Genomic DNA, 26,579 nt, shown 5'->3' on the forward strand with positions numbered 1-26,579 from the left:
CCAAGACTGGGAGAGTCATTTCCTCTTTGGCTTCCTGGCTTCAAAGCCAGGGGCGGGAGCCAGAGAGAGAGACTACACAGGGGTAGAGTGGGGGACACCCCAGTAAAGGAGCATGAGGTAGAAGAGATGGTCTGTGGGGAAGTGGGGCAGGGTTGGACACCTCGGAAGCCCCCACACAAGAGGGGAAATGACCAGGACAGTCAAGTTGAGAGGAGGGGGAAGGAAGAGATACAGCTAACTTGGGATTCTGCCATTCTCCCTTCCCTTTACCTTGGGGAGGGAGGGATCACTTGATTTTTCACTCTTCCCCCCTCCAAAACAAGAACCAGGAAGGACACAGAGAGACCAGAAGGAAAACCCTGAATCCACATTTATTGAGCTCAGAAGGTAACAAACAGGGGGTCAGGGCTCAGGTGCCTGAGTCACAGGAGGGTGGTAACAGGGGTGGGAGTTGGAGAGGATACCTGGGATCTACAGGATGAGTGAGGCTGGGGGAATGGATGTCTGGATCCTAGGAAGGAGGCAAGGCAGGGAGGGGATGTCTGGGTCCTAGGAAGGGGCTAGGGGACCGGATACCTATGTCCATGAGAAGGACTAGGGGTGGATTTTATTGCAGAAGCCTCAGGGAGGGGGGCCAGCCCTGTCCCCCAAGGGGGCTCAATGCTCTCGGCCCTGGGTACTCCCTGTGGGATGAGGAGTCCAGTTTGGGGCACAGGCAGTTCATATAGAAGGGGAACATTCACTGGTGTGAGGGGGGCTGGGAGCAGGGGGCCCCAGCAATCTCCATCCCTAACCCCTAGGGTCTTTGAGATGGGGGCAGCAGCGGAGCTGGACAGGCCTCCTCATGTTACACGGCTCCCCCTGAGGCTGTGGGGAAAGAGACAGGGGGATAGAGAAAGGTCCAAGCACCCACCCCAATTTCCCTTTCCCCAATCACATTTACACAATACTCTCACAATTCTGATCCTGGGCAGTAAACACTTATTGGCTGATGATTCCCGGGATCCCACTTTCTTCCCGCCCCCCCCCCAAGGCAACAGGAACAGAGATAGGGAGTGGACCTGGGATTTCATAAGTGGAGGATCTGATGAGCAGGTCCCCCTGATAGTGTTAGATAGTCTCCACTTAAGCCAATAAATGAAGTCATTTGCCCAGGATCACACTGTCCCTGTGCATCAGATCTAGAAGTTAAGGCCAGGTTTTCATTCCCCTGAGGACAACTCCCTGTTCAGAAAAACACACTGTCCCTCTGAGAGGACAGAAATCTAATCTGAAAGTCCTCAACACAGCTAGGTTTCTTCTGTGGTATCCATCCAGATACAGATTGCTCCCTCCCACCACCCACCAACACACAAGACACAGACACACACACAGACACACACACACACACACACACACACACACACACACACACACATTCTCTAATGAGGAGAATCAAAACTTACAGTTTTTAATGGTCGGACTGCAAGAAGAAAGGAATGAGAAGAAACTGTAAGGAGACCAAGAGAGAGACAGAGACAGGGAGACTGACAGGGGCAGAGGAGACAGAGACAGAGGGAGACCTGAGACAAATAAGGAAGGTGACAGGATGGAAAGACATAGAAGACAGAAAGGAATGGAGAGACAAAGGCAGATATACAGACAGAAAGGCACAAGGACAGAGGTAGACACAGAAGTATAGAGGAACTGGGGGAAATAGGGAAGTCTACCCTCATCCCTAACCCCCCCAAAGACCCTTCTGACCTGGAGTCTGACTTTCTGCACTTCACCTTCTTGCCTGTGAAATGACAGAAATGGGAAAATAGAAAGAAGAAAAGTTAAAACTAGAGTTGGGAGCCAGGGAAAATAGTCAGAAAGGGACCCACCCAAACTCAGCATGGTTTGCCCCATAAACCTAGGGGTGGGGATGCTGTGGTCTTATAGAAGGGAACCAGAGCTCTGGGGGAGGGGCTCTGCCCTGGGAGCTGGAGGAGGGCCCTAGATAAGGAGTGAGGGGTCATCCTGGGAGGTCTCAAGGATAGGAGCTGTGCAGGTAAAGGGAAGATACTCACTGAGTATTATGACAATACCCAAAACAAACATGATAGTAGCCAGAGTAAGTCCCACAGTACGAACAGTATCATAGTCTGAGGAGGAAAACAGACATGGAGTGACCTATCTGGACATAGACTCTTTACCAATCCCCTTCCCCAAGCCTCCATCCTACTTCTGTGGGTCTCAGTTTCCTCACCTGTCAGATGGGACCTCATAAGGTTAGGGACTGGGATAGGGCCTAAACTCAGAATTTGAATTTAACACAGAAGGGAGCTGACCAAGCCTTAATTTCCAAGCTGTTCCATCTTTCCTCCTGTAGTACCCCCCTCCCAGCTCCCATGAGTTCTCCCTCTGTTTTTCACTGCTCCCTCCAAATTAGGTGACGTGGCCTCGAAAAAACCCCATTCATTTGTTTTAACAGTAGTCTGAGCCCAGAATAACTTTGGGTATCCAGGAACCTCCCAGACAAATCCAAGTCAATAAAATGTAGAACCAGGGTCAGGAAGGAAGGATATTTGGATTATCAGCCATGCCCGTAGTTCTCCTTGAGGGTGACTGAGAAGGAGAAGACTGGACCTCATTACCTGTGAGTCTCCCTTAAGGTCCCTTCCCAACGTATCCCAAACTCACCATAGACGAAACGGTCAGGTTCCTGAGAAGTGGCTGAGGGAGAGAGAGAGAGAGAGAGAGAGAGAGAGAGAGAGAGAGAGAGAGAGAGAGGGAGAGAGAGAGAGAGAGAGAGAGAGAGAGAGAGAGAGAGAGGGAGAGAGAGAGAGAGAGAGAGAGAGAGGGAGAGAGGTCTAAGTCTATCATAGACAGCCTCTCTGTCTCTTCCTTCCCATCCCTGACATAACAGGACAAATGCTAGGTCTGCTACTTACTACCTATGGGAACCCAGGCAATTTACTTAACCAATCTGGACATCAATTTCCTCACCTGTAAAATGAGGCTGATTCCTTCTCTAAGGGGCCTTCCAGCTAGTATTTCTATAGTACATTGTCTGAGATATTGTTTCATTTGATCCTGGGAGATAGATGCTGTGATGATCCCCATTTTACAGATTCTGCGTTTAAAATTGAGGCAGACAGAAGTTAAGAGACTTGTCCAGAGTCCCCCAGCGGGTCCAGGCAGGATTTTATCTTAGATCTTTCAGAACTCTTAAATACATGGTCTGGCTGCCTCATTAGTCTTCTCCTCTCTGTGGCCCATTCATACCAGCCTATTTGCTTTTCTCATGTACAATGGTGCAGTTCCCATTTCCATGACCATGTGCCCCCAGCTCAGGAATACACTCCTTCCTCCACTCCACCCCACCTCTTGGAATCTCTGATTTACATCGAGATTTATCTCAGTGTCATTTCCCTGGGGACTGGTAACTTCCTGCCAAAATTAACTTGTATTTATTTTAAACATATTTTATATAGACCATATATGCTCATGTCAGGTGAATTGTATATAATATACATATTATATATATATATTATATATATATAGTTCTGTCTGTATTCTATATTTACCTTCTATATCTATCCACCTATCCTCTATCCATCCATTTATCTATCATCTATTTACCCATATACTATCCATCTACTCAACTATCTATCTATCCATTCATCCATCCACCCATCCACCTATTTATCCATCCATCCATTGTCTATTTATCTATCTATCCACCCATCCATCCATCCACCCATCCATCTATCCACCATCTATCCATCTATCTATCATCTATCTATTTATCTATCTATCTACCTACCTACCTATTTCCACATCTACCTTTCTATCCATCCATCCATCCATCCATCCATCCATCCATCCATCCATCCATCCATCCATCCATCCATCCATCTATCCATCATCTATTTCTATCTCTCTCTCTCTGACTGTCTTTCTATCTCTCTTGGCTGCTTTATCTTCCCTGATGAAATGCTAGTTCCTTGCATGCAGAGATTGCTACATTTGTCTTCCTGGCCCCAATATCTATCAAAGTTCCTACCATATAGTAGGTGCTTAATAATATTTGCAAACTGATTAATTACCTCTGAAATTTTTTTCAGGCTTCATTTGACTAGCAGATCTCTTTGCAGTAAATCTATTCCACTTCTTCACACTTACATCTAATTTCCTGCTTCATCTTTCTAAAACCAATTTAAAATCTCCTTCTCTGGGAAGTCTTCCTGGTTTCTACCTTTATCCTTTGTTCAGGGAGGAAGACAACTTATATTCATATAATGCTTTAAGCAAGGGTCGAAAAGTTATTATTCCCATCTCATAGGTGAAGAAAACAGACTAACAGTGACTTTCCCAGGGACATAGAGCTACTAAGGCAGGATTCCAAGCCAAGTTTTCTTAATTCAGATCTCCTGTACTCCATCCACCATACTTGTTTCCTCCCAGGACAGTTCCCACCCTGTGACTCCTACACCTATCTGTGTTTTGTCTATCTCCAACCTCTCCCCTCAATCTGAGGGTTCCCCGAGCTTCTGCTGCCTCAGATGAGAGAGAAGTATGACTCACATCTCCTGGATTAGCAGGAAGTCTGGAGAGAGGATTCCTCATGAGTTGGGAAGGGGAATTAGATACTTTTCTGAAGTCCCATTCAGCTCTCAGATTCTAGCATTCTATCAGTGTACAATTATCATATTCTATGACAGTGTTCTAGGAGCTCATTTTCTCAATTTCCCATGTGTAGGATTCACAGTCTTGAGGATAGCAAGGATTTCTCCCTTTTCCCAAGATTTCCTCCCCTTCCTTCCCCTACGCTCTATTCCCAAAAGCTCCAGGGAGGTGGGAGGATGAGGCCCCTCATGAGGGATGGAGGTGCGCTGGGGGGGGGTGGAGCAAAGAAGGGATGCATTACCACAGGCCTGTTGCCAAGGAGAAGCTAGGGAAGGAGGGGGTTGCTGCAGCAACTGGGGCATTCTGAAAGGAAAGGAGTGTGATGGGGGAAGGGAGGCTAGGGAGAGGAGGAGAGCCTTGGGGGGAGGGGGGCAAGGTGGTCAGACACCCCATTCTTCCATCATTTTCAGACCCCCCAGAATCCTTGATTTGTCTTGTCCCAACCTACCCTGCCTCTAACCTTTCCATTCCCAGTTTGGGGTAAGTGGGTAATCTGAGAGGAGGGAGTATGGGGAAGGGAATTTGGGAAGCCCCCAGACTTTCCACATAGGTAAGGATGGCATGATGGAGCTTTCCCCTTTGCTTCTCCTCCATGTCATCCTCTCTGCTCTCTGAAAATGAGTTTTCTCAGTGACAGCAAGACAGAACATGTGGTCCCCCCTCCCTGTGGATTTCCTGAGACCTGAGATTCCCCTCAGATGATGCTGGGTCTGGATGAGGTTTGGGTTCCTTTGGTGTGAGATCTTTGTAGATCCATTGGTCATCGATCAGAACACAACAGCATCTCCGGGAAATTGCTGTCTCTGGGTTCCTGCCAGACAGATGTCTGGAGAAGATGCACCTCCCCCCACCCCCTCCCTAGCACAGACACAGACACAGACACACACACACACACACACACACACACACACACACACACACACACACAAACACACACACATACACACACACAGACCAGTCTTTTCTCCTCAGCTGCTCCTTCCCTAGAGCCTTCTCCCCCTACAGAGCCACCCCTCCCCCAGAAACTCCTCTTTCCAACCCCTCCTCTCCTCAAGCCCTTCCCACCTAGAGACTACTCTTCTCCCAGTCCCTTCTCCCTCCCCCAGAGCCTCTCTTCCCAGATCTTTCTTCCCCCAAGTCTTTCCCCCAGTTCCCCCAGAGGTAAAGACTTTACTTCCCACCCCCAGCCCCTCTCTCTCCTCTCCTGAGAGTAGGTGCAAGGACTTTCTCCCTAGACACTCCCCACCCCACCTCACCCTGCCTCACCCCACCATGATGAACATCTGAACGTCTCAGGTTGGGGGGTGGCTGCTGCAAACTTGGTACCTCAGAGGGTTGTGGGGGGTGGGGGAATGTAGCTGACAGGTTTTCTATATAAAGATATATATTACATTTATATTTTTACCTTAAGATATGATATATATGTTTATTTACATATATGTCTCTACATATTTATAAATAAATATAAATATATATGACAGGTTGCAGGAGAGTTTATATTCAAATACTGCGACCCCAGGTGACCCGAGTGAGTCTGAGACTACGGACACACCCTTGGGGAAGGCTCTCATCCCCCCCCCATCCCCAGGCTCAGCAGAGGGGGAGGGTCCCCTCATCCAGTTCCTCCCCTCCCTTTCAAGGGTGGGGTCACTGCGGCTTACCACCCCTGCAGACACGCAGTCCCCGCAGCATGTCCTCTCCCCGCCCCCCTCACCCTCCACTCCCCGCCCCCCGCCCCCCCCCCCGGGTTTCTCTCTTCTGGGGTCCCTCCTCTCTTTGCGTCGGCTCTGTCTCTTTTCCAGTCTTAGGGTCTATCTGTCCATCCGAGGGCCCTCTAGCCGGTGGAAATGATCCACAGGAACGTCTCATCCCACCTCCACCCCCCCACCCCCACCCCAGCCCCACCCACCCTCGGCCCGGGTCAGGAACCCTCGGGAGACACGGATAGAACCCGAGCCAATGACAGAGACGGATGCGGTCCCCAGGGTCCTATCCCTGCATATATATAGCCCTGGCTGTCTCTTCCCCCTCCCCCCAATAAGCAGTCATCCCCCCCCCCCCCCCCGGCCGCGCACACTGCTACATCCTCTACAGCATCACAGGTCCTCCTCACAGAAAACACCTTCCCGCTACACTCCCCCAGGGGCTGGACCGTCTCCGTTGCCATAGCTACGGTTCAGCTCCGTCATTCACTCATTCAGCAAACATTTATCCAGTTTACGAGATCCAGGGCCAGGGGCATCCTCCTCCCCATTTGCTAGAAGCTTCACCCACCTCCCCCACCGTGCCCCCCTCTCCAGCCCCTTTGCCTGTCCATCCTCTGGAGACCAGGTTCTCTCTCCCCCCAACCTCAGCAGCCCCGGGTGCTCTCAGAGCAGAGGCCCCCCAGCACTCCCGCCCCGGGCCACCCTGGGTCTCCTTCCGCTCCACCACCCCCCTTGGGTCCCTCTCATTCCCCTGCACCGGATTCTCCTACTCTCCCAGTCTCCCCGGCTACCCCCGCCGTCCGTCTCCCAGACCTAGACTGGGACTCCTGCCTCTTCTACACCTTCCTCGTGGGCTCCCCGACCTCTGCTGCTTGCCCAGATCCGCTGGATTAGCAGTCCACTTCCCTTGTTTCCCTTGACGGGGTCCCCCCTTTCCTCCATCCTCCTGGCTGGGGTCCCCTGGGGCTGCGGGCTTGGCAGGGCCTCGCTCCCTCTCACCCTGAGTGATGGGCTCGGGGGTCACCATGGCTGGGCCGGGGGCGCGGAAGGCAGAGGCGGCAGCTGCAGAGGGAGCCCAGATCTGACTAGGGGAGGGGGGCAGACTTGGAAGGGGGGGACGAGAGAGGGACCTCCGGGTTGGGGGCGGTGGAAAGGGCGGAGGCGGACACTGCAGCCAATGGGGGCTCCGTGGGGGGAGCGGGGGCGGGTTTCCCGGGTTCCCCGCCCCTCCTCCCCTCGGCGACCCCTCCCCCTTTCGCAGGCGAGCTCCAGTCCCCGCCTCGAGTGTCTGCGGAGCCCGTGGGCGGGGGCGCCTCCTAGTGGGGGGAGAGAGGGAGCTCCGATCTCTCGGGGACTCAGGCGGCCGGACCCGACTGTGGGACAGAGACACTGACTGCGGGGGGGAAGAAGACTGGCCTTTATTACAGGTTTGGGGGAGCGGAGGGGGCATCGTGGGGGTGGGTCCGCGGGCAGTAATCCTGGGGAACCTGTGGAGAGTGGGTGGGAGGAGAGGCTTAGCTTCAGGCAGAGGGAAACCCGGGGGGTCTCGGACCCCAGCCCCTTAGATCCCTTATAGCAGGACCCTTATATCTCCACTAATTTCCTTCCCTGAGTGCCTCCTATTCTGATAGCGACTTATTTATTACCTGCTCAGTCTCTCTGGCTTCATCTCAGGCTCCTACCGCCTTCTGCTGGAGAGGCCTGGGGAGGGAAGGCAGAGATGGGGGAGGGCCATGTGGAAGGCCTGGGTCTCCTCTCTGCCCACCCTCCTCCCCCATTCGCCTTCCCCAGTCAAGGATCTTCCCGGGTGAAAGGGATTCCTCAGAACCCTGGGGCAGCCAGGGATCTCTCATGAGTGACCACACCTCCCTTCTCTAAGAGGGGCTCCTCAAGGAAGGGGTTCCAAAATCAAACTCACGGCGGATGGAACTGCGGAAAGTACCCTCTTCTTCATCGGGTTCCCCAGTTCTGGAAAATGAGAGAAAGGTAAAAAGAACTATGTTAGAAAAGATGGGAGGAAAACAGGGACAGAGAGAGAGAGAGAGAGAGAGAGAGAGAGAGAGAGAGAGAGAGAGAGAGAGAGAGAAAGAGACAAAGGAGAGAGAACAAAAAGGGGAGAGAAAAGAAACAGAGATAGAGAGGAGCAGGAGGAGAGAGACAGTGAGGAAAGAGAAGAAAGAGGCAAAGGAAAGAAAGAAAGCAGCAAGAGGAGAGAGAGACAGAGAACAGAAAAAGGAGAGAAAAGAAAGATAGAGAGCAGGAAGAGGAGAAAGAAAAAGAAATAACAGAAATAGGAGAGAGGGAGGGAGGGAGGGAGAGAGAGAGAGAGAGAGAGAGAGAGAGAGAGAGAGAGAGAGAGAGAGAGAGAGAAGAGCAGAGACAAGAAAGAGACAGAGAACAGCAAGAGAAGAGAAAAAAGACAGAAAACTGAAACAAGAGAGTGAAGAAAAAGAGAAACCATAAATGGGAGAGATAGGAGAGAGAAGAGATTATGAGTGTGTGTGTGTGTGTGTGTGTGTGTGTGTGTGTGTGTGTGTCCTGGATGAAAAAGGATGAAAAGATACAGTTAGAGATGAAAATAGAATTTGAGATAGTGCAAGATAGAAATGGAGAGACAGAGACAGAGGATCAAAGACAGAGAGAAATGAAGGGAGACAGAAATGTACACAGTGAGAAAATCCAAAATAAAAAGATAGAGATGAAAATACAATTAAGCACAGAGAAAAGGTGAGAAAGAAGATGGTGTCAAAAGCAGAGATGGAGATGGCATGACAAAGTAAAAAAAAAACTATATTGCTGAAGTTTACAGTTTCACTTATAATCCTTTTTTCCTAAATTTGCACTAAAATATCATGTGCATTGAGTTCATAATAGAAAAAATTAAAAGTCAGATTATTAGAAATGAAGTTGGTTTCAGAACCAGAGGTGAAGAAAGGCAGAAATTTAAAAAAAAGACAGTCCAAGGTGGAAAGCTAGAGATGAAAAGATAAAGAAAATTAGAAATGACGTTGAAGAATAAGTGCAAATGCAAACTAGTGAGAGACAGACAAAGACAAAGGTACAGACAGGCAGAAAGACAAAAGGAGATATAATCAAGAGGTGGAAGAAGTTAAGACATGTCAAAGATGGATGAGATGAAAAACTTGAAGACAAAGGGATGTTGAGGGAATGATGTGGCAAAGGAAGGTACAAAGAGTATCACTCACTTTTGCTGCTGGTTGAATTTGCAGCGACATCTTCTGCCTGGTGGGGATCAATCAATCAATCAATCAATCAGCTTGTATTAAATGCCTATCATGTGCCAAGTAATGGGGATACAGAGACAAAAAGGTGACAAAGTGCCTGCCTTCAGGGAGTTTCTATTCTATCCAGAAGATGACAGGTACCCAAGTAAGTGTCTATTCGGGGTGAATACCCTTATAGATGTGGGTGAGATCATTCATTCCTTTATATGCTTTCAACACTCTGGGCCTCCCATACCTAGCTTATCCCATGGGAATTGAGGAAGACTTACTGAGGATGATGAGAATGCCAAGGATGAAGAGGACACCAGCAAAAACTAGCCCTCCAATCCTCAGGGACTGGTAGTCTGAGAAAGAGGAGAGATCAGGAGTTAGGGTAAAGAAAAAGAGAGAAAGATGGGGGTGGGGGAGAGGGACACAGAAACAGAGATAGAGACAGAGACACAGAACTTGGGATAGGGACATACACATGTGAATCTGTTCTCACCATATGTGAATGGGTCTCTTTCCTTTGGAGCTTCTGGAAAGATATAAGGATTTGGGGTTAAGGAGATGAATTTGGAGATGCTAAAAACATCCTTTTTTTTTTCAGGGATGAGAACTCTAGCCTATGTCTCCTATATAGAAAACTGGATCTTTCTGGATGCCAGACTTTCCATTTATAGTTTGGAGGATGGAGCATAACCCTTTGTCCCTTCCTGTCTCAGTGGAGAGAAAAAAATTGGTGGGAGTCAAGAAGTCTGAGTTTGGATCCAACATCTGCCAAATCACTTACTTAATATGGGAAAACTCAGCAAAATTTTTGTCCTCTCTGGGCCTCAGTTTCCCCATTAATAAAAGGAGGCTTAATCATTCCTGTCCAGGCTAGCCTCACAAGACTGTGATGTTCTAGAAATGAGCTGTTGATACTTATGATGGTGTAGTGTTGTTTCTGCCTGGGATGCCCACGTGGCTATTCTTTTGCCCTAGATTCACTCCTTGTCCCTGATCTGCTTGGTGTGACCTGATGTTAAAAGGGGTTATCACTCTGGGGGAGGCTTCCCAGGTGGTGGGAAGCTTGAGGCCAGAGGCTGCTCACGCATCTATACAGGCCTGCCTGTACCATAGTGACCAGTGGCTAACATTTTGCCTAACACCATAGTAGTTGAGGCTGGAAGTTCAGTTACAAGTGGTACCTGACCCCCCATCCTCCAAGGCATTCTCTCTCCTTCCCACCCATTAGACTCACCGGCCTTGGCTGTTGAGATCAGGGCAATGCAGAGTAGCAAGAGGTGGGTAAGGGGCTCCATTGTCCTGTGGGCATAGAGTGAACCCAGTTAGATTCCCCTAGTGGGTTCCCTCTTTCTCTGCATTTGTCTATCTCCCTCCCGCCACTACCAGTTCTGAGTCAGACCCCACAGGGTTAAGTCTAAGAAGGGGCTAGGACCTAATCCAGTCAGAGCCATCTGGACTGGCTGGTCACCCTGAGTTACGGAGCAAGCCCTCCTGGGGTTGGGATCCAGAGCCAGAACCGAAAGCCATGGAAACTCAACACGGGGCAAGACAGGGCAAGCACCAGGGAGGCAGAGTCAAAGGGACAGTCTTGTAGCCACATGGGAACCTGCAGCTCCCCCAGATGGAAAAGGAGCAAGGGATTTAGAGTCCAGCATTTGGAAGTCCAGCCCCATGGTGTGTGTGTGTGTGTGTGTGTGTGTGTGTGTGTGTGTGTGTGTGTGCATGTGCGTGTGTGTATAAGTGCAAGTGGGTAATATGTGTGTGGTATCTGTGAAGTGTGTGTGAATGTTTAATATATGAGCATGTGGTGTGGTATGTGTGTGGTGTGAGTGTGAGGCATGATTTGTGTGTTGTATATGAATGTGCAGTGCATGGTGTGTGTAAGTGTGTAGTCTGTATAAGTGTGTTGAGTGTGTGATGTGAGTGTCAGGTGTGTTGTGTGTGGGGGGGATGTGTGTGTGACATAGGATGTGTGTATAATGTGAATAAATGTCTGTGGTGTGGGAATGTAGTATATATGTGTGGTGTGTGGTATGTGTGTGTAGGGTGTGTAGATGTGGGGGGTGTACTATGTGTATGAGTGTGGTGTAGATGTGTGCGAGTGTGAAGTGTATCGTATGTGTTGGGTGAGTGTGTGGTGTTGGGTGTGTGAGTGTAGTGCACGTGTGTGTGTGTGTGTATGTGTGTGTGTGTGTGTGTGTGTGTGTGATACAACAGAGCAACAGGAAAGTACTGGCCTGAGGAGCACTGTCATCCAGGAGGGACACCCAAAGCCCCATGGGGTGAAGAGCCCAAAGGACACCGAGCCACTCTCAAGGTCACACCTTCCCCACTCCACTCTCTGTCACTGTAATGTCTCTGGCATGCCGCCTAACCCTCGTCTGACTCTTGGGCATGGGACCCAAGAGTATAAATATCTCCAGCATCACCCCAGAGGAATTTGCCTCCCTTCGTGGCCATGACGACTGCCCCCATTCCTTCCCTTTTACTCCCAAGAGGGCCACCCAACCACACTTGGAAGGGGGCTGCAATGAGTGCCAAGGGGAGCCTAGGCAGCTCCTGCCATACTCCCCCCCCCCACTCCTGACATCCAGTTGACCATCACCAAAGGGTGGCATTGTTGACAAAAACAAATCTCAGGGAGTTTCTAGAACAGTCCAACAAACAGACAAGCACCCTGGCTACATCTGGAGCAAAGGGACCAAGGGGAACTCTGTCCCCCAGCTACAGCTGGAAGAGCCAGATTGAAGAGCTTTGGGGCTAGGCAGGCAGAGCTGTGTCCAGCAGTTAGGGAGTGGGACACATACACACACCTACAATACATAGATGCTCACACAGTAACATACATACACTCACATAGTTACACACATTTACACACTCACATAATATACACAAACATAATATATAGACAGTCACATACACACACTACATAGACACTCACACTGTTACACATGCTCACATTTACACATGCATTTTCACACATATACACACACTCAGCCACACACAGGAACACACACACAATATATAGACAGTCACATACACATTTGTACTCACACAGTTAACACATGTTCTTACACACTCACTTTCACTCTCACTCACACCCTTACAGAATACATACACACTCACAGTTACTCACACACATACACATACACAGAGTCACATTCTTACACACACTCGCTGTCACTCATGCACATACATACAAAATACATAGACAGTTATATATGCACACATTCACAGTTACACACACTTGCTTTCACTCTCACTCACACACAAAATACATAGACACACAGTTACATATGCACACATACACACTCACACATTTTCACACACACACAAACATACCCTTAGACAATATATAGACACAGTCCCATACACACTCACATAGTTTTACACACACACACACACACACACACACACACACACACACACACACAGGCATGACCTAGTTTGACCCAACAGCCCTGCCCCCAAAGCCTGGCGAGCCCCTCATAGCCCCAGTAACGCTTGGTCACTTCCTTGCCCGAGGATCCAGGGTGGGGTGTTTGTGTGTGTGTGTGTGTGTGGGGAGGGTGCCTCCGAACTCTCTCCTCTCCTCCATAGCTGAGTTAGAGCCCAAAGCCCTGGCGCCTGGAGCTCACTGCAGTCAGAAGAGACAATAACAACAGAACACATTCTCTTTCTCTCTTCCTCCAGCCCCTGGGTGGGTGACAAGCAGGAGCCCCAAAGCCCCAGAAGTCCCCCAGCCTGTCCCCATCAGCCCACACACTCATGCTCCTTCACACACTACCATACTGGCCCAGGACATTCTCTCCTTCTCTCTGCTCCCAAAATAGGAACCCCTCCCCCAAACCAGAGGGAGAGCCAGGGGAAAGGGCAAATCCTGGCTGGGGGAACCTCAGGGGCTTGGGGGAAAGCTCACCCCAAATAGACCAGTACTTGATCCTAGGCTGTCTGTGCTCAGGGGTCCAGAAGGCTCTGCTGAGGACCCCCTGGGCCTGGATGCACCGCCCCCCTCCTCCTCCTCCTCCTCCTCTTCTCCTCCCCAAGCGCTGTAACTGGAGCCCAGGCTGGAAGAAGGCCAGGGGGCGGGGGATTTGGGGGGGGCGAGGCCCCTGGCCAGAGCAAGCCCAGGGCCCGTTAGCTTAACTCTCTCCTCACAAACAAGGATAGGCACCCACATGGTAAAGGAGCAGCAAGGGCCTGTTGGAGACCAAGCAGAAATTTCTGACCATAGGAGACCACAACGGGTCTCCCTCTCAGCTGGCAACCCCCCCTTTCTGTTCCCCCCCACAATCCTTTCCAAGAAAACCTCTCTGAATGTTCTAGCAGTTATTACAAACCCCCTTGCCTCTTTCCAAAGGCCTGCTGGGATTGAGTAGAGGAGACCTGGTGGCCGACCCTTCATCTCCATCCCTCCTCCAGGCTAGTGCCTTTGACACCCCCCCACCATTAGGGGCCGTCTACTTGATCCCAACTATGGCCTATGTTGTTGTACAGTCCTGTCTGACTCTTCACCACCCTGTTTGCAATTTTCTTAGCACAGAGCTGGAGTGGTTCACCCTTTCCTTCTCCAGTTCATTTTCCAGATGAAGAAACTGAGGCAACCAGGATAAAGTGACGTCCCCAGGATCACCCAGCTAGACTCATCTTCCTGACTCCAGGCCCTGTACTCTCTCCACTGAGTCACCCAGCTGCCCCGAGACCATGGCCCCACTTTTCTGTGGCTGGGCTGACCTTGGAGCAGGAATAATGCTTGGGGGCCTTGATTCTTCACCTTCCTATTAGAGCCACTGTGACCTGAAAGGCTCCTTTAGACACTGAACACCCAGACATGTAGACAATTAGAATACATAGGGAGGCACGGTGGTAATAATAACAATAATCTAAATAATAATGATAATGATAAATGAACAGCAATAGCCATGATAATATTATTTCTATAGTACTGACCTTTTTTTTGCCAGCCACTGAGCCCATTATCTCACTTGATCCTCAGAACAACCCTGGGAGGTAAATGCCATTATTATTCCCATTTTACAGTTGAAAAAACTGAGGCAAAATTGAAGTGAAAGGACTTGCCTAGGATCATACAGTTGGTAAGTATTCAAGGCAGGATTTGAACTCGGGCTTAATGATTGCCAGTCAGGCACTGTACTACCTAACATCTTATGTTAGCATCTCTCTCTGCCTCTGTCTGTCTGATTCTCTGCGCCCCTGTCTCTGTCTGTCTCTGTCTTTGTCTCTGTCTCTCTGTCTCTCTGTCTCTCTGTCTCTCTCTCTCTCTCTCTCTCTCTCCTTTCTCTCTCTCTCTCACACACACACACACACACACACACACACACACACACACACACACCAACACTCATGGGTAGCTCACCTAAAAATTCTTCACTTCTCTTGGTCTCACAGCCCTGAGACTTCCCTCTCCTGCGCCATTCTCCTTTGTCCCCATATCCAGTTTGGGGGATTGACTTTGCAGGGACAGCTTGGTTTTGGGTCAAGCCTTGGCTGCTTCCCCAGGGAAAGCAGGACAGGTCTCCCATCCCATCCTGGGGGCACCTAGCCTGATGTTGAACTGCTTGTGGGCCTGGGCATGGTCCCATTTGAACTCAGCTCTGGGGCAGGATCCCTCATACCCATCTTAGACCAGATTACTCCTAGGGTCACTGACCAGTCCTGGTTAATGATCATCTGAATGTTTGAACAGCTCAGGAGAGAGAAAAGAAGTTTTGAGCCTGGGATATGGCCACCTGGATGGAGAACCAGTCTGCAGTTCATGGGTCTCCTCCCCCTTTTCAAACGCTGGCTGGGACTTCCACCACCCTCCACCTTCCAGGGATTAATCCCACCTAGTTCCCATCATACATTCAAAGCCCCCACCAGGTCTTGGTCATGGTGTAGGGTCAAGAGCTTAGAATTTGGAGAAGTCAGAAGATCTGCTTTGAATCCAAATTCAAATACGAAATTCGCTGTTTGCTGGCCATGTGACCTTGAGTACAGACCCTGGGATTCTCTTGACCTCAGTTTCCTTTCCCAAACATGAGAGCATTGGGCTGGGTGGTCTCTAAGATTCTTTAAATCGTAGGATCTCATGAGCTTGATCCTAATGGACTCAAGCTAACTGTAATAGTTAACAAAGAGTTTTTAGATTGAACAGGACTAAAGACCCCCCAGTGGAGGGGAACTCCCATTCTCGACTATAGCTCTCAGTGGGAAGGGGGCAGCTCCATGGTGCCATAGTGCCAGACCTGGAGTCAGGAAAGACTCCTCTTCCTGAGTTGAAATCCAGTCTCAGACTCTTCTAGATGTGTGACCCTGGGCAAGTCACTTTACCCTCTTTGCCTCAGTTTCCTCATCTGGAAAATGAGTTGGAGAAGCAAATGACAAACCAGGCCAGTATCTTTGTCAAGAAAACCCTAAATGTATCATGGAGAATCGAACATGGCTGGCTCAAGTCCTTCTGACTGAAGGCGCACAGCATCTATCCACTAGCTGCCCCATCCCTTGGACACCATCCACCAATGTCTCCTTTAACCCTCTTATAAAGAGATGGCTGACCCTTCTTTTTGAGATGACAGTCTCCTTGATCCCATCCTCTCTTACTTCTCAGGCAAATTATCACAGCTATCTGACTTTCTCTCTAATATTCATTCTCTCCTTATCTCCTCATTCAAATGGCTACCTGCAAATCTGCCCACATCTCTCCCATCCTTAAAAAATCTCTCTTAATTTCTGCTGCCCACCTACCTACTCCTCTACTCCTGTTAGTTACTCCCATGTGTTAGTAGTTTCCCAAGGTTACCTTGTATTCTCTCTCTCTCTCTCTCTCTCTCTCTCTCTCTCTCTCTCTCTCTCTCTCTCTCTCTCTCTCTCTCTATCTATCTATCTATCTATCTTTCCCTCTCTCCCCCTCCCTTCCTCCCTTACCTTTCTCTATTCTTTTTTCTCAATCTATTCTTTTCTCTCCCTCTCCTTTCTTTCCTTTCTCTTTTCTCTCCTCTATACATCTATCTATATGCCTTCTTTCTTTCTTCTTCTTCTTTCTTCTTCCTCCTCCTCCCTGCTTTGCTTCTGTTTATGTCTTTCCTTCTCTCTCCTCTTTCTCTTCTGCTCATGTCTATATATCTTTCCTTTCCCTCTTCTCTTTCTCTCCTATCTGTATGGCTCTACCTTTTCCTGTTTCCCCCACCTGATTCTCTTCTCTGTCTGTTCCCTCATATAAAATATATATATATAATATACAATATATATCTATATATTCACCAATGCATACACATGTATACATACTTTCCCCATGTTTATTTTATTTCTAATTTATGGAATAAAATAAGCATTTCCATAACATGATATAATATAAAAAATGTTTGCACATGAAGCTGCACCCCTACTATACTTTTTATGGATGGAATATTAAGAAAAAGACAGCCAGAAACAGGAAAGAATATGTGTGTTACATATATGTGTGTGAATACATGTGTTCATATGTGCATGCATACATATTTGTACGTCTGATATTGCTGATGTTTGTCCTTCATTCTCAAAAAAGATCACAACATCAGGGAGGTGATGCCATGACAAACCGTGAATTGGATTTGACTGAAGGGTGCTGTGCTAAGTCACCAGCCTCATCTTCTACTCCAGAACCATCTGGGTCCAATGGCCATATAGGAATCAGCATGACTGGAGATGACCCTGAATGCTAGGCAATCAAGGTTGTGACTTGCCCAAGGTCATACAGCTAGTAAGTGTGTAGTGTCTGAGGCTAGATTCAAACTCCTATCTTCCTGACTCTAAGACCAGTGTTCTATCCACTGCCCACCTAGTTGCCCCCTTATCATTCAATGAATACTATAACCTGAAGAATTAAGATCTCTTAATTGATAAATCCAATGGCCGTTTCAAATGCTATCAGCTTATGAGTAAGCTGTCTTCCTCACTAGAATGTAATGTAATGCCTTGAAGGGAAGGGCCGGTTTTGCTTTCTTTCTGTGTCTCTAGCACTTTAGCACTAGTAAACATATATTTGATTGACTAATTAGTGATCTGTAACGTCTGCATCCATGCAATCTCAGACCTTATCATAGATCTGAACCAGTGGAAATGAAGCCCAAAGAGCCCAAAGAAATACCATTACCTGCCTTAAATTACCCTAGTACTGAGTGATTGAGGGAGAATTTGAACCCACAGCCCCAACTTTTTATACTATACTTTTTTTTTATATCTTAAGCTGTTTCTTGAGTCTGTGAATTTTCTCTAAATAGGGAGTCAGAGCATGTGACTCTAGGAATGTTACTGCATTCATCATTTTGTTTCCTCACTAATTTGGGGAGATGGAACTCCAGACCCCACATTTCATCTGTGTTTGAAACTCTATCATAACTCCTTCTAATACATATCTTGGATGCTAGCCACATAGATTTAGACCTTACAAGCTATTTACAGATGAGGAAATGTAGGCATATCAAGGTTGTGATTTGTTCAGTAAGTATCCAAGGCAAGATTTGAACCCAGATCTTCGTGACTCTAAGCCCAGGTTCTTCCTATTGCTCTAGGCTGATCAGCTGCTTGTCTTATCTCTGAAGTACAGTGACTTGTCCTGGGTCATACTGCCAGCCTATGTCATAACAGGACTCAAACCCAGTACTTTGTTGTCAGACATGAGGAATATTTAATAAATTTAAAATACGTATAACAGCCATTGACCTCTCTCTCATGGGGTAGGTGTAGGGAAAGGGTGCTTTAGAATAATGGTCATAGTGCTGGCCTTGGAGGACCTGGGTTCAAATATTGCTTCAGCCATGGACTACTTGGGTTACCCTAGACAAGTCATTGCCTCATTTGTATAATGAGGAGGTTGGGCTAGATGATCTCTAAGGTCCCTGCCAGCCCTAAATCTATGATTCTTGGTATAATAAAGAAGTGAGATGGCTCTTATTCCCATAATTCTTCAAAGTGCTTGCAACACACTTTATAAGTATTGTCTCATTTTATTCTAAGAGGTAGGTGCTATTATGTCCATGTGACAGCTGAGGGAACTGAGGCAGACTGGGGAAGTGACTTGTCCAGGGTCACAAAGCTAGTAGCTATCTGGGGATGGATTACTCAGGGCTCCTTCAGGGGAGGACCAGCGTCTGCCCCCCACCCCGGACCAGGATCTGGAGAATCCCTCCTAGCTGAGCAGCCTAGACCAGATGCTCAGCCTTGAATTCGCTTTTTCTTATTTTTTTCTCTGAAGATTTGGGGGTGGGGGGGGAAGGAAGGCTCAAGCCAGAGCTGTCCAGTAGAGGGCAGACTGGAGCTGCATTTCTAGCTAGTCTGGTCTCATTCGGAAAAACTCCAGGGTGTCAGAAGTCACCCCCCCCCAGCTCCAACTGTGCCCCTCCCCATAATAGGGAGGGCTCAAGGATGGCTTCTGCCCAGAAGCTGGAGCTAAAAAAGGAATGATGTTTATCTCCATGGTCCCTTCCAGCCATACAAAGCACTTTTAGAAACTTTATCCAGAGGGGCGCTCTGGGGTCCAGGTGTCAGTTTTAGGGGGGGCCCCAGGCATCTGCTCCCTGTTGAATCTGCTCCTTCCCTCCCTTCTCTTACACACCCCCCTCGTTCTCTCCCCGCTCCTTCCCACTCTTTTCTGTGTCCCAAGTATCTGGTTCTCTGGTCCCACCCCACCCCACCCAGCTCCCAACTTCCCAGGCCTCCTGTGGGTCCCTCCTTTTTCTTCCTGCTGGGGGGGGGGTCCATCCTATCCCCTCCCTGGAGGCGGTATCTTTCCTAATGGTCTCTGACCCTCCCTCTCCAGACTTCCACCCTCCAACATCCTTTCCCCCACCACCACCCCCAAGTCCTGTCTGATACTGAGTCCTTTTCCCAGCCCCCAGGGAGAAAAGAGGCTGGAGGAGGGAGCAAGGGCCAGCCAGGGCCCAGAGACAGAGGCAAACGAGGCAAAGGAGAGGCAGAGACAGACAAAGGCAGCCAGAAAGGGAGGCAGAGAAGGAACAGATCAGAGGGAAAGGGGCAGCTGCAGAAATAGAGACTGAAAGAGGCAGAGGCTGGGAGGGAGGCAGAGGCAGAGAATAGGACCTGGAGGCTGGAGGGACGTGGGTTGGGAAGGACCGGGCAGGGGAAGGGAGAAGAGAAAGAGGCAAGAGCCAAGCCATAGACTAGGCAGCTTTAGGGAGCCAGGCCTGGGCTTGAAGAAAGAAAGGAAGCGGCAGCCAAAGAGATCTGCACCAGCCTGGGCCACTAGCCCAGGATTGTTGAGACACCATGGGGGGGCTGGAAGGAGCCAGGATGCTGCCGCTGCTGCTGCTGCTGCTTCTTGGAGGGACAGGGAAAGCCTGGGAACCACACAAGGGGAAGTGCCCCCCAAGTTGTTCCTGTACCAAAGACAGTGCCCTTTGCAACGGCTCCCCCCAAGTCCCCGAAGGTTTCCCCCCAACCCTGCTGTCCCTGTGAGTCTGCCCAAAGCCAACAACCCACTTGGGGGATGTGGTCCCTGGAACTTGGGGCCCCTGAGGGGAAGGATAGCAGCTAAGATGCCAGCATCCTGGAGGAGCAGAGAACAGGAGTGCCAACAAGAACCCAGGATAGATGGAGGAGTGGGGAATCCCTGGGAGGGAAGGTGCAGGGTGGGTAAAGGCTAGGACTCTAGGGTCCCTCGAAGGCTAGGGACAAGATGCCTGGCTCTTTGAGTGGGGCTAATGATTGGATTCTGAGGGAAGAAAGGCATCCGGTTGACTGGAGGGGTGATCCTGGATACTCCCCCCTCTCCTTAGGTCTTTGGTAAGATCTGAAGTGACTGGCCTTACCTCTGGAAGCTTCTTAGAGGTCCCCTCCCTGCACCTTCTGTAAGCTGTCTTGGACTCTGGGACAAACAACCCAGGCTTGTTGGGAGAGTGGGAAGGAAGGGAGGGGAGTGGGGAGGGGGGGGGTATTAATATGTCTTTGGACAAGGGCCAAAGTGTGTGTGGGAGGGGGAGCTGGGGTCTGGCAGATTGGAATGGGAGAGGAGAAATGAGAAGAGGACTCCGGAGTCCTAATTTAGACTGCTCCAGGGCCCCAACGCCAAGTTCCTTCACAGTCTCTTCACTGCCAACACCTTCTCTGTGATTGAAGATGATGCTTTTGCAGGCCTCTCCTATCTGCGGTATCTGTGAGTGGGGCCTGTGGGAAGAGGGGATTGGGGATTACTCAGAGGGAGGAGAGAGTTGGAGTTGACGAGGTTGGTAGCTACAAGTGCTCATAGGAGAACTGACAATTGGGGAGGTGATTTTCCCATGATTCTCCCTAGCTCACTTCACCTTCCAGAGTGGGAGGATGGGGATAGGGATCTGAACTAGAAGCTTGGGAAGAGCTGCTTTTGTTTCCCTGGGTCACCACTGACTCCCCATGTGACCCCAGACTGGTCAACTTGCCTTTCTATGCTCTAGTCACCCCAACTTCGAAACAGGAAGGAGGTTTCTGGCCCCACCTGCCTCTTGGGAGGAGGCTTCCAGGGGACCTGCTGATGGGTCCCTGAGGCTGGGGTTACCCTTGGGGCCCCCTCTCCTCCCCCAGGTTCATTGAGGACAATCACATCAGCTCTATCTCCAAGAATGCTCTCCGGGGGCTGAGATCCCTCACCCACCTGTGAGTATCCCAGTGACCCCCTTCTTCCCAATTTCATCTCTTCTCCCCCAGAAACAACATGATATGTCCTAGTCAGTGACATGGAAATTCCCCTGAATTCATTCCCTTAACCTCTCTGGAGTTTTTCCCGTCTTAGGTTCCCTTTTCCATCTTTTTGGGATTACCAGTCCCTGTCCCAAGGCCTTCTGGGAAGGAAGTGATGTTAAATGTGGCCTCCTTCCCTTTTACTTCTCTGTATACTAGGAGTTTGGCCAATAACCATCTACAGACACTGCCCAAGTTCCTGTTCAGAGGATTGGAGACCCTGAGCCATGTGTGAGCCACAGGGAAGGGAAGGGGAGGAAAGGAATAGGGTGGGCTGTCTCCCAACTTCCAAGAATGGGGAGGGAAAGCTGCTAGCTTAAGAGGGAAAAGCCAGAAGCTGAGGACCTGAAAGGTAGAGAGGGAATTATCCACAAAGGCAGTGGAAAGAGTACTAACTTGGGGGGGGTGTCAAAAGACCTGGGTTCAAATTCTGCCTTTTCCACTTACTATCTATGTGACCTTGGACAAGTCACTTAACCATAGATCTCTAAGGTCCTTCATGAGCTCTGCAACTATGATCTAGGATGGGATGCCTGAATGTTGTGAGTTCATCCATACTGGGAGAACCTTTAGGAAAAAAAGTGAAAGACCATTTGATAATGACATGGTCCAGCTTGGAATAATTATGATCTGGAGTCTGTTCTCTCTCGGAAATTCTGTGATTCTGGAAGAGACAGGTTGGGGACACAGGAGAGTGAACCAGTGAGGTAGACAGAGCCTATAGCCCAGGACACCCTCCAGAATTCAAATGTAACTACTGTGATCTTGGGTCAATCCTTGAACGCATGGTATTAATCTAATCCTTGGATTCATGAGCTAGTCTGCAAAGTCTCTTCCAGTTTTAAATTCTATGAACCTGCTCAGATCATCAAGGCTGGAATCCATCCATTGGGGCTTACAGCAATGGGAGGATTAGAAAGGTCTGAGCACCTTCTATCTCTTATTTTCCCCACCAGAGATCTTCGGGGAAATCCCTTCCTCTGTGATTGCCGCCTGCTGTGGCTGGTCCTGTGGCTGCCCCAAGTGAACGCCAGTGTGGGAGCTGGAGCTTGTGCAGGACCCACTCCCTTAGCCAACAGGCCATTGCAACACCTGGACCTGGACACCTTTCACTGCAGGACTGTGGGTATGGCTTTCCAGAGAGCACAAGGTCCAAGGTCAGAGACCGTGAAGGAAGGAATGAGGCATATTTATTCAACAGGCACTATCCTTATTAATGTACAATTATCTCCTTTGTTAGAATGGAAGGTCCTTAAAGGAAAGAATATTTCCTTTTTAAAAGAAATGTATTCCCAACCCAGTGTCTGACATCTAGTGAACCCTTAAAAAATTCTTGTTCATTGATTCCCTAAGGGAGTGCTGAGGTAGCTAGGTGGCTCAACAGATAGCATGAGTCTGGAGTCAGGGAATCAAATGGAGTCAAATCTAGCCTCAGACACTCACTAGCTGTGTGACCCTGGGTAAGTCACTTCAAATCTGTTTTACTCTACCAAAGAAGGAAATAGCAAATCACTCTGGTATCTCTGCCAGTAAAACCCTATGGACAATATTACCCAATACCATCCATGGGGTCATGAAGAGTCAGACACAATGGAATAACAAGGTACAGTGGTTGAAGAATCAGCCTTGGAGGCAGGAAGATCTAAGTTCAAATGTCACCTCTGTTATGTGTTGGCTATATGACCCTGGGCAAGTCCCTTATGTTCTAAGTAACTCTAAAACTCAAATTGCAGAACAGATGCCATCTGCCACAATGGATGGAGTTTCATCAGAATGAGGTTCTAAAACCAATGTTTTAGGCTCTCTGTTGTGGCCACAAAGGGAAAAAATAAACATCTCTTCCCTCAAGAAGATTAGGGAGATGGGAGAGATATGACTGGGACCTGAGTGGAGTAGAAGCCAAAGTACAGGATACTTAGTTTCTGAAAAGCCCACAGGCCAAGGGACTAGATTTCAGCATCCTTGAAGGGACTGGTAGCCAAGTAGCCAGACTGATTATTGGTAAATTCATTAAGTGATTACTTTGTGACCTTGGGGATACTCACAAAAAGCTTACATGTTCATGGGAAAGATGAGTATATATAAAATATATGGGGGGGAATTTAAAGTTAATAAATATATTGCATATATATCTCCATATATTATTATATGGGGTGTCATTAAATACAAAGTAGTTGGGCCCTTGTAGTTGGGAGGGGGAGGGCATCATGCCAAAGATGGTACTTGGGTTGTATCTCCTGGAAAGAGAGAGATGCTATAAGACAGAGATAAGAAGAAAGTGTCTTCAAGGCCTGTGGGATATCTAGCACAAAGACATTGAGGTAGGAGATGGAGTATGAGCAGTGAGGAAGACCAGTTTGCCTGGCTGGCAGGGTACAAATTCCAGGGAGGTTGGGGAACAGAAACTAAGGTGTCTAAGCAAAAGCTTTCTTTTTATTTTTACATTTAATTTTTATTTCATTTTCTCAATTACATGTAAAGAAAAACGTTTAACATTTTTTAAAAAATTGAGTTCCATATTCTCTCCCTACCTTCGCCTCCTTGAGAAAGCAAGGAATTTGATATAGATGATTCCTGTGGAATCAGGCAAAACATTTTCATATTAATCTGAATTATAATCATAATTAATTTGAAAATGAAGATAAAAAACCCCAAGAATGATAAAGCATGATGTTTTTGTCCTTCATTCTCAAAGAGGAGCACAATATTAGGAGGTGATGCCATGACATGGATTGGATTTGAGTGAGCTGGATACTGTGCTAAGTCACCAGCCTCACTTTCTCCTCCAGAGTCATCTGGGTCCAGTGGCCAGATAGGAATCAGGACGACTGGAGATGGCTCTGGATGAGAGGCAATCAGGGTTAAGTGACTTGCCCAAGGTCACACAACTGATAAGAGTCAAGGATTTGGACACCACCTAGCTGCCAGAGTCAAAGTCCATCAGTTCTCCCTCTGCAGATGGATAGCATTTCTGATCATGAGTCCTTTGCAATTGTCTTGGATTGTTGTATGGCTAAGAACAGCTAAATCATTCTCAGTTGTTCTTCATTGTGTACAATGGTCTCCTGGTTCTGTTCATTTCACTTTGGATCAGTTCATGTGAATCTTCCCTCAGCAGAGGGAATGTGAAAGCGTCACTTAGCAGAGACTGATTTGACTCCCTCTCCCTGTGCCCTATCCTAGAGCTGAACTGGTTCCAGACCCTAGGGGAACCAGCGCTTGGTGTGGAAACCTTCTCCTACCTGGGGGAGCCGCATGTGGTACTGGCCCAGCCCTTTGCCGGCAAATGCCTCTTTCTAGTCTGGGATTATATGCTGCAGCGTTTTCGATCTGATGAGGAAATCTCGGGTGAGACCCTGATCCCCGATGCCGCCCCGACGCCCCCCCATCCTCCGCCATCCCCTCCCTTTCCCCCCAGCCCAGCTTCTGCCCGCCCTCGCCCCTCATCCTTGGCAGACATGGTCCCGGATCCGGTACCCCTCACCGTGACGTGCCCTCCTCCCCTCCCCTCCCGCCAGCGCCGTCGGTGGTGGCCTGTAAGCCCCTGGTGCTAGGCTCGCAGCTCTTCGTGCTGGTGGCCCGGCTGTGGGGAGGGTCCCAGCTGTGGTCCCGCCCGAGCCGGGGGCTGCGTCTGTCGCCGTCCCAGGCCCTGGCCCCGGAGCTGCTGCTGAAGCCCAACGACGCCGAGCTGCTGTGGCTGGACGGGGAGCCCTGCTTCGTGGTGGCCGAGGCGTCCAAGGCCGGCCGCACCACCCTGCTGTGCCGCGACGGTCCGGGGCGCGGTTTCTACCCGCGGCAGAGTCTGCACGCCTGGCACCGAGACACGGATGCTGAAGCCCTGGAGCTGGCCGGGGTGCCGCACCTGCTGCTGGCCTCCGCCTCTCAGCGCCCGGTCCTCTACCGTTGGCAGCATGGACGCTTCTCCCGGCGCACCGACGTGCCCGAAGCCGAGGACGTCTACGCCACCCGCCACTTCCAGGTGGGCACTGACGTGTATGTCTGCCTGACCCGCTACCTGGGCGACTCCATGGTAAGGATTCTGAGGGAGCTGGGGGCCCCAGGGTGGGTGGGGGACTCCGCTGGCCAAGGCTGCCTCTCTGTGGACTGGGAGTTAGGAGGCGGGGAGAGCTGGGTGACCCTAGGCAAGTCACTGCCTGCTTTTCCTTCTAGAAAATGGGATGGACGGACAGGATGACCTGTTTATCCAAGCCAAGTCCAGTTTCCTACTCTGTAAAAATGAAAGGATTGGATTCCTCGCCTCCAAGGCTCCTTTCAGCCTTTACTTTATGGTTTTCACGTTCTCTCCAGATCAAAATTTTTAGGATTGTGACCTACTCCCATATCTTTGGCACCAAGCTCCCTAATGGGACTCCCTGCTTCTGAAGCTCCCTTTTGCTCTTTCCTCTGCTTTCATACCCTTCCCCCGGTGCCTCCTTTACACTCCCAACCAATCAGGAAGCATTTATCAAGAGCCTACTCTGTACCCAGCAATGAGAATGAAAGACAAAAAAGGTTATAACCCTCCTTGCCCACAGCATTTAGAGATGAGGGACTCACTACCTTCATAGTATAACAATAACACTTAGTATGTATAGGCATTCCAAGGTTTGCTGATCGCTCACAAAAAAATTGTGGCAAGGTGATGCCATTAGTACCCCCCCCCCCCCTAGTTTACAGTTGAGGAAATGAAAGCTAAGAGAGATTAAGTTAAAAAGTAGGAAACAAGGGTACCTACTGTGGGCTAGGCCCTGTGCCAAACACTTTACAAATATTATCTCATTTGATCCTACAACAATCTTCTGGGACAGATGCAATTATTAATCCCATTTATAGTTGAGGAAACTGAGGAAGACAGGTTAGGTGACTCATCCAAGGTCACCCTAGTAAGCATCTGAGGCAAGATTGAAACTCAGTTCTTTAGAAAGACCTGAGTTCCAATCCTGTCTCCAGGCTCAGTGTGGCATCCATATCTAAATATATTCAAAAGGGTTACCTTGTGATTTGAAGAACAAGGCACTAGCAGCTAGAGGAATAGCTGAGCCTTAAGGAAAACTGAGGCACAGGTGTGAGGAGGAATTGCATTATAGTCCTGGGGGACCACAGAGCACTGGCCCTGGAGTCAAAAGGACCTGAATCAAATCCAGTCTCAGACACTTAATAATTACCTAGCTGTGTGACCTTGGGCAAGTCACTTAACCCTATTGCCTTACAAAAAGAGAAAAAACCAACAACCACAACAAAAAGAATACCAGTTAAGTAAGGCCAAATTGGC

General features: G+C 49.1%; 3 protein-coding genes and 1 long non-coding RNA gene across 11 annotated transcripts in view; 2 read left to right on the forward strand and 2 right to left on the reverse strand.

Moving 5' to 3' along the window:
• FXYD7 (FXYD domain containing ion transport regulator 7) lies at positions 1 to 7,442 on the reverse strand. Of its 5 annotated transcripts, XR_012474646.1 has the most exons (6): positions 2,971 to 5,734; positions 2,665 to 2,697; positions 2,052 to 2,126; positions 1,744 to 1,777; positions 1,446 to 1,462; positions 1 to 867 (listed from the first exon to the last, which is right to left on the reverse strand). XR_012474646.1 is itself a non-coding variant. In XM_074218928.1 (5 exons), exons 1-5 carry the CDS (start codon positions 7,384 to 7,386, stop codon positions 790 to 792), a joined length of 546 nt encoding a protein of 181 aa, XP_074075029.1. In that variant the 5' UTR covers positions 7,387 to 7,442; the 3' UTR covers positions 1 to 789. The 5 variants fall into 5 exon arrangements, 1 of the variants encoding a protein (XP_074075029.1); XR_012474647.1 differs by lacking the exon at positions 1,446 to 1,462; XM_074218928.1 differs by lacking the exon at positions 2,971 to 5,734 and adding an exon at positions 7,359 to 7,442 and having other exon boundaries at positions 1,446 to 1,777.
• LOC141509404 (uncharacterized) lies at positions 58 to 10,628 on the forward strand. Of its 2 annotated transcripts, none has more exons than XR_012474648.1 (4): positions 58 to 387; positions 8,151 to 8,345; positions 9,590 to 9,749; positions 10,194 to 10,628. It is a non-coding gene; the product is annotated as an uncharacterized LOC141509404 (long non-coding RNA). The 2 variants fall into 2 exon arrangements; XR_012474649.1 differs by having other exon boundaries at positions 8,239 to 8,345.
• FXYD1 (FXYD domain containing ion transport regulator 1) lies at positions 7,763 to 20,505 on the reverse strand. 3 transcript variants are annotated; one of them, XM_074218933.1, is made up of 8 exons: positions 20,404 to 20,505; positions 10,830 to 10,894; positions 10,089 to 10,121; positions 9,874 to 9,948; positions 9,566 to 9,602; positions 8,278 to 8,327; positions 8,006 to 8,060; positions 7,763 to 7,846 (listed from the first exon to the last, which is right to left on the reverse strand). In XM_074218933.1, exons 2-7 carry the CDS (start codon positions 10,888 to 10,890, stop codon positions 8,038 to 8,040), a joined length of 279 nt encoding a protein of 92 aa, XP_074075034.1. In that variant the 5' UTR covers positions 10,891 to 10,894; positions 20,404 to 20,505; the 3' UTR covers positions 7,763 to 7,846; positions 8,006 to 8,037. The 3 variants fall into 3 exon arrangements, with proteins under 3 accessions (XP_074075034.1, XP_074075035.1, XP_074075033.1); XM_074218934.1 differs by lacking the exon at positions 20,404 to 20,505 and adding an exon at positions 14,973 to 15,201; XM_074218932.1 differs by lacking the exon at positions 20,404 to 20,505 and adding an exon at positions 13,515 to 13,627.
• Positions 19,331 to 26,579, forward strand: part of LGI4 (leucine rich repeat LGI family member 4) — a 10,755-nt gene continuing 3,506 nt past the window's right edge. The window contains exons 1-8 of the mRNA XM_074218927.1: positions 19,331 to 20,046; positions 20,371 to 20,442; positions 20,676 to 20,747; positions 21,152 to 21,223; positions 21,467 to 21,538; positions 22,264 to 22,433; positions 24,491 to 24,655; positions 24,826 to 25,337. Coding sequence (XP_074075028.1) covers positions 19,862 to 20,046; positions 20,371 to 20,442; positions 20,676 to 20,747; positions 21,152 to 21,223; positions 21,467 to 21,538; positions 22,264 to 22,433; positions 24,491 to 24,655; positions 24,826 to 25,337 — 1,320 coding nt within the window. The 5' untranslated portion in view covers positions 19,331 to 19,861. The remainder of the gene's footprint in view (positions 20,047 to 20,370; positions 20,443 to 20,675; positions 20,748 to 21,151; positions 21,224 to 21,466; positions 21,539 to 22,263; positions 22,434 to 24,490; positions 24,656 to 24,825; positions 25,338 to 26,579) is intronic.

Source organism: Macrotis lagotis, chromosome 1 (assembly GCF_037893015.1).
Source record: "Macrotis lagotis isolate mMagLag1 chromosome 1, bilby.v1.9.chrom.fasta, whole genome shotgun sequence".
NCBI lineage: Eukaryota > Metazoa > Chordata > Mammalia > Peramelemorphia > Peramelidae > Macrotis > Macrotis lagotis.

Bases quoted from the DNA above. Each gene is read 5' to 3' on its own strand.
- FXYD1 (XM_074218933.1), bottom strand. From the start codon at position 10,890: ATGGAGCCCCTTACCCACCTCTTGCTACTCTGCATTGCCCTGATCTCA. The intron at 9,949-10,088 runs GTGAGAACAGAT...CCTCTTTCTCAG, and splicing joins AAGAGACCCATTCACATATG to ACTACCAGTCCCTGAGGATT. The intron at 8,328-9,565 runs GTGAGTGATACT...CTCATTTTCCAG, and splicing joins AAATTCAACCAGCAGCAAAA to AACTGGGGAACCCGATGAAG.
- FXYD7 (XM_074218928.1), bottom strand. From the start codon at position 7,386: ATGGTGACCCCCGAGCCCATCACTCAGG. The intron at 1,778-2,051 runs GTGAGTATCTTC...GTCATTTCACAG, and splicing joins GGGTATTGTCATAATACTCA to GCAAGAAGGTGAAGTGCAGA. The intron at 868-1,445 runs GTAAGTTTTGAT...CTTTCCCCACAG, and splicing joins CAGTCCGACCATTAAAAACT to CCTCAGGGGGAGCCGTGTAA.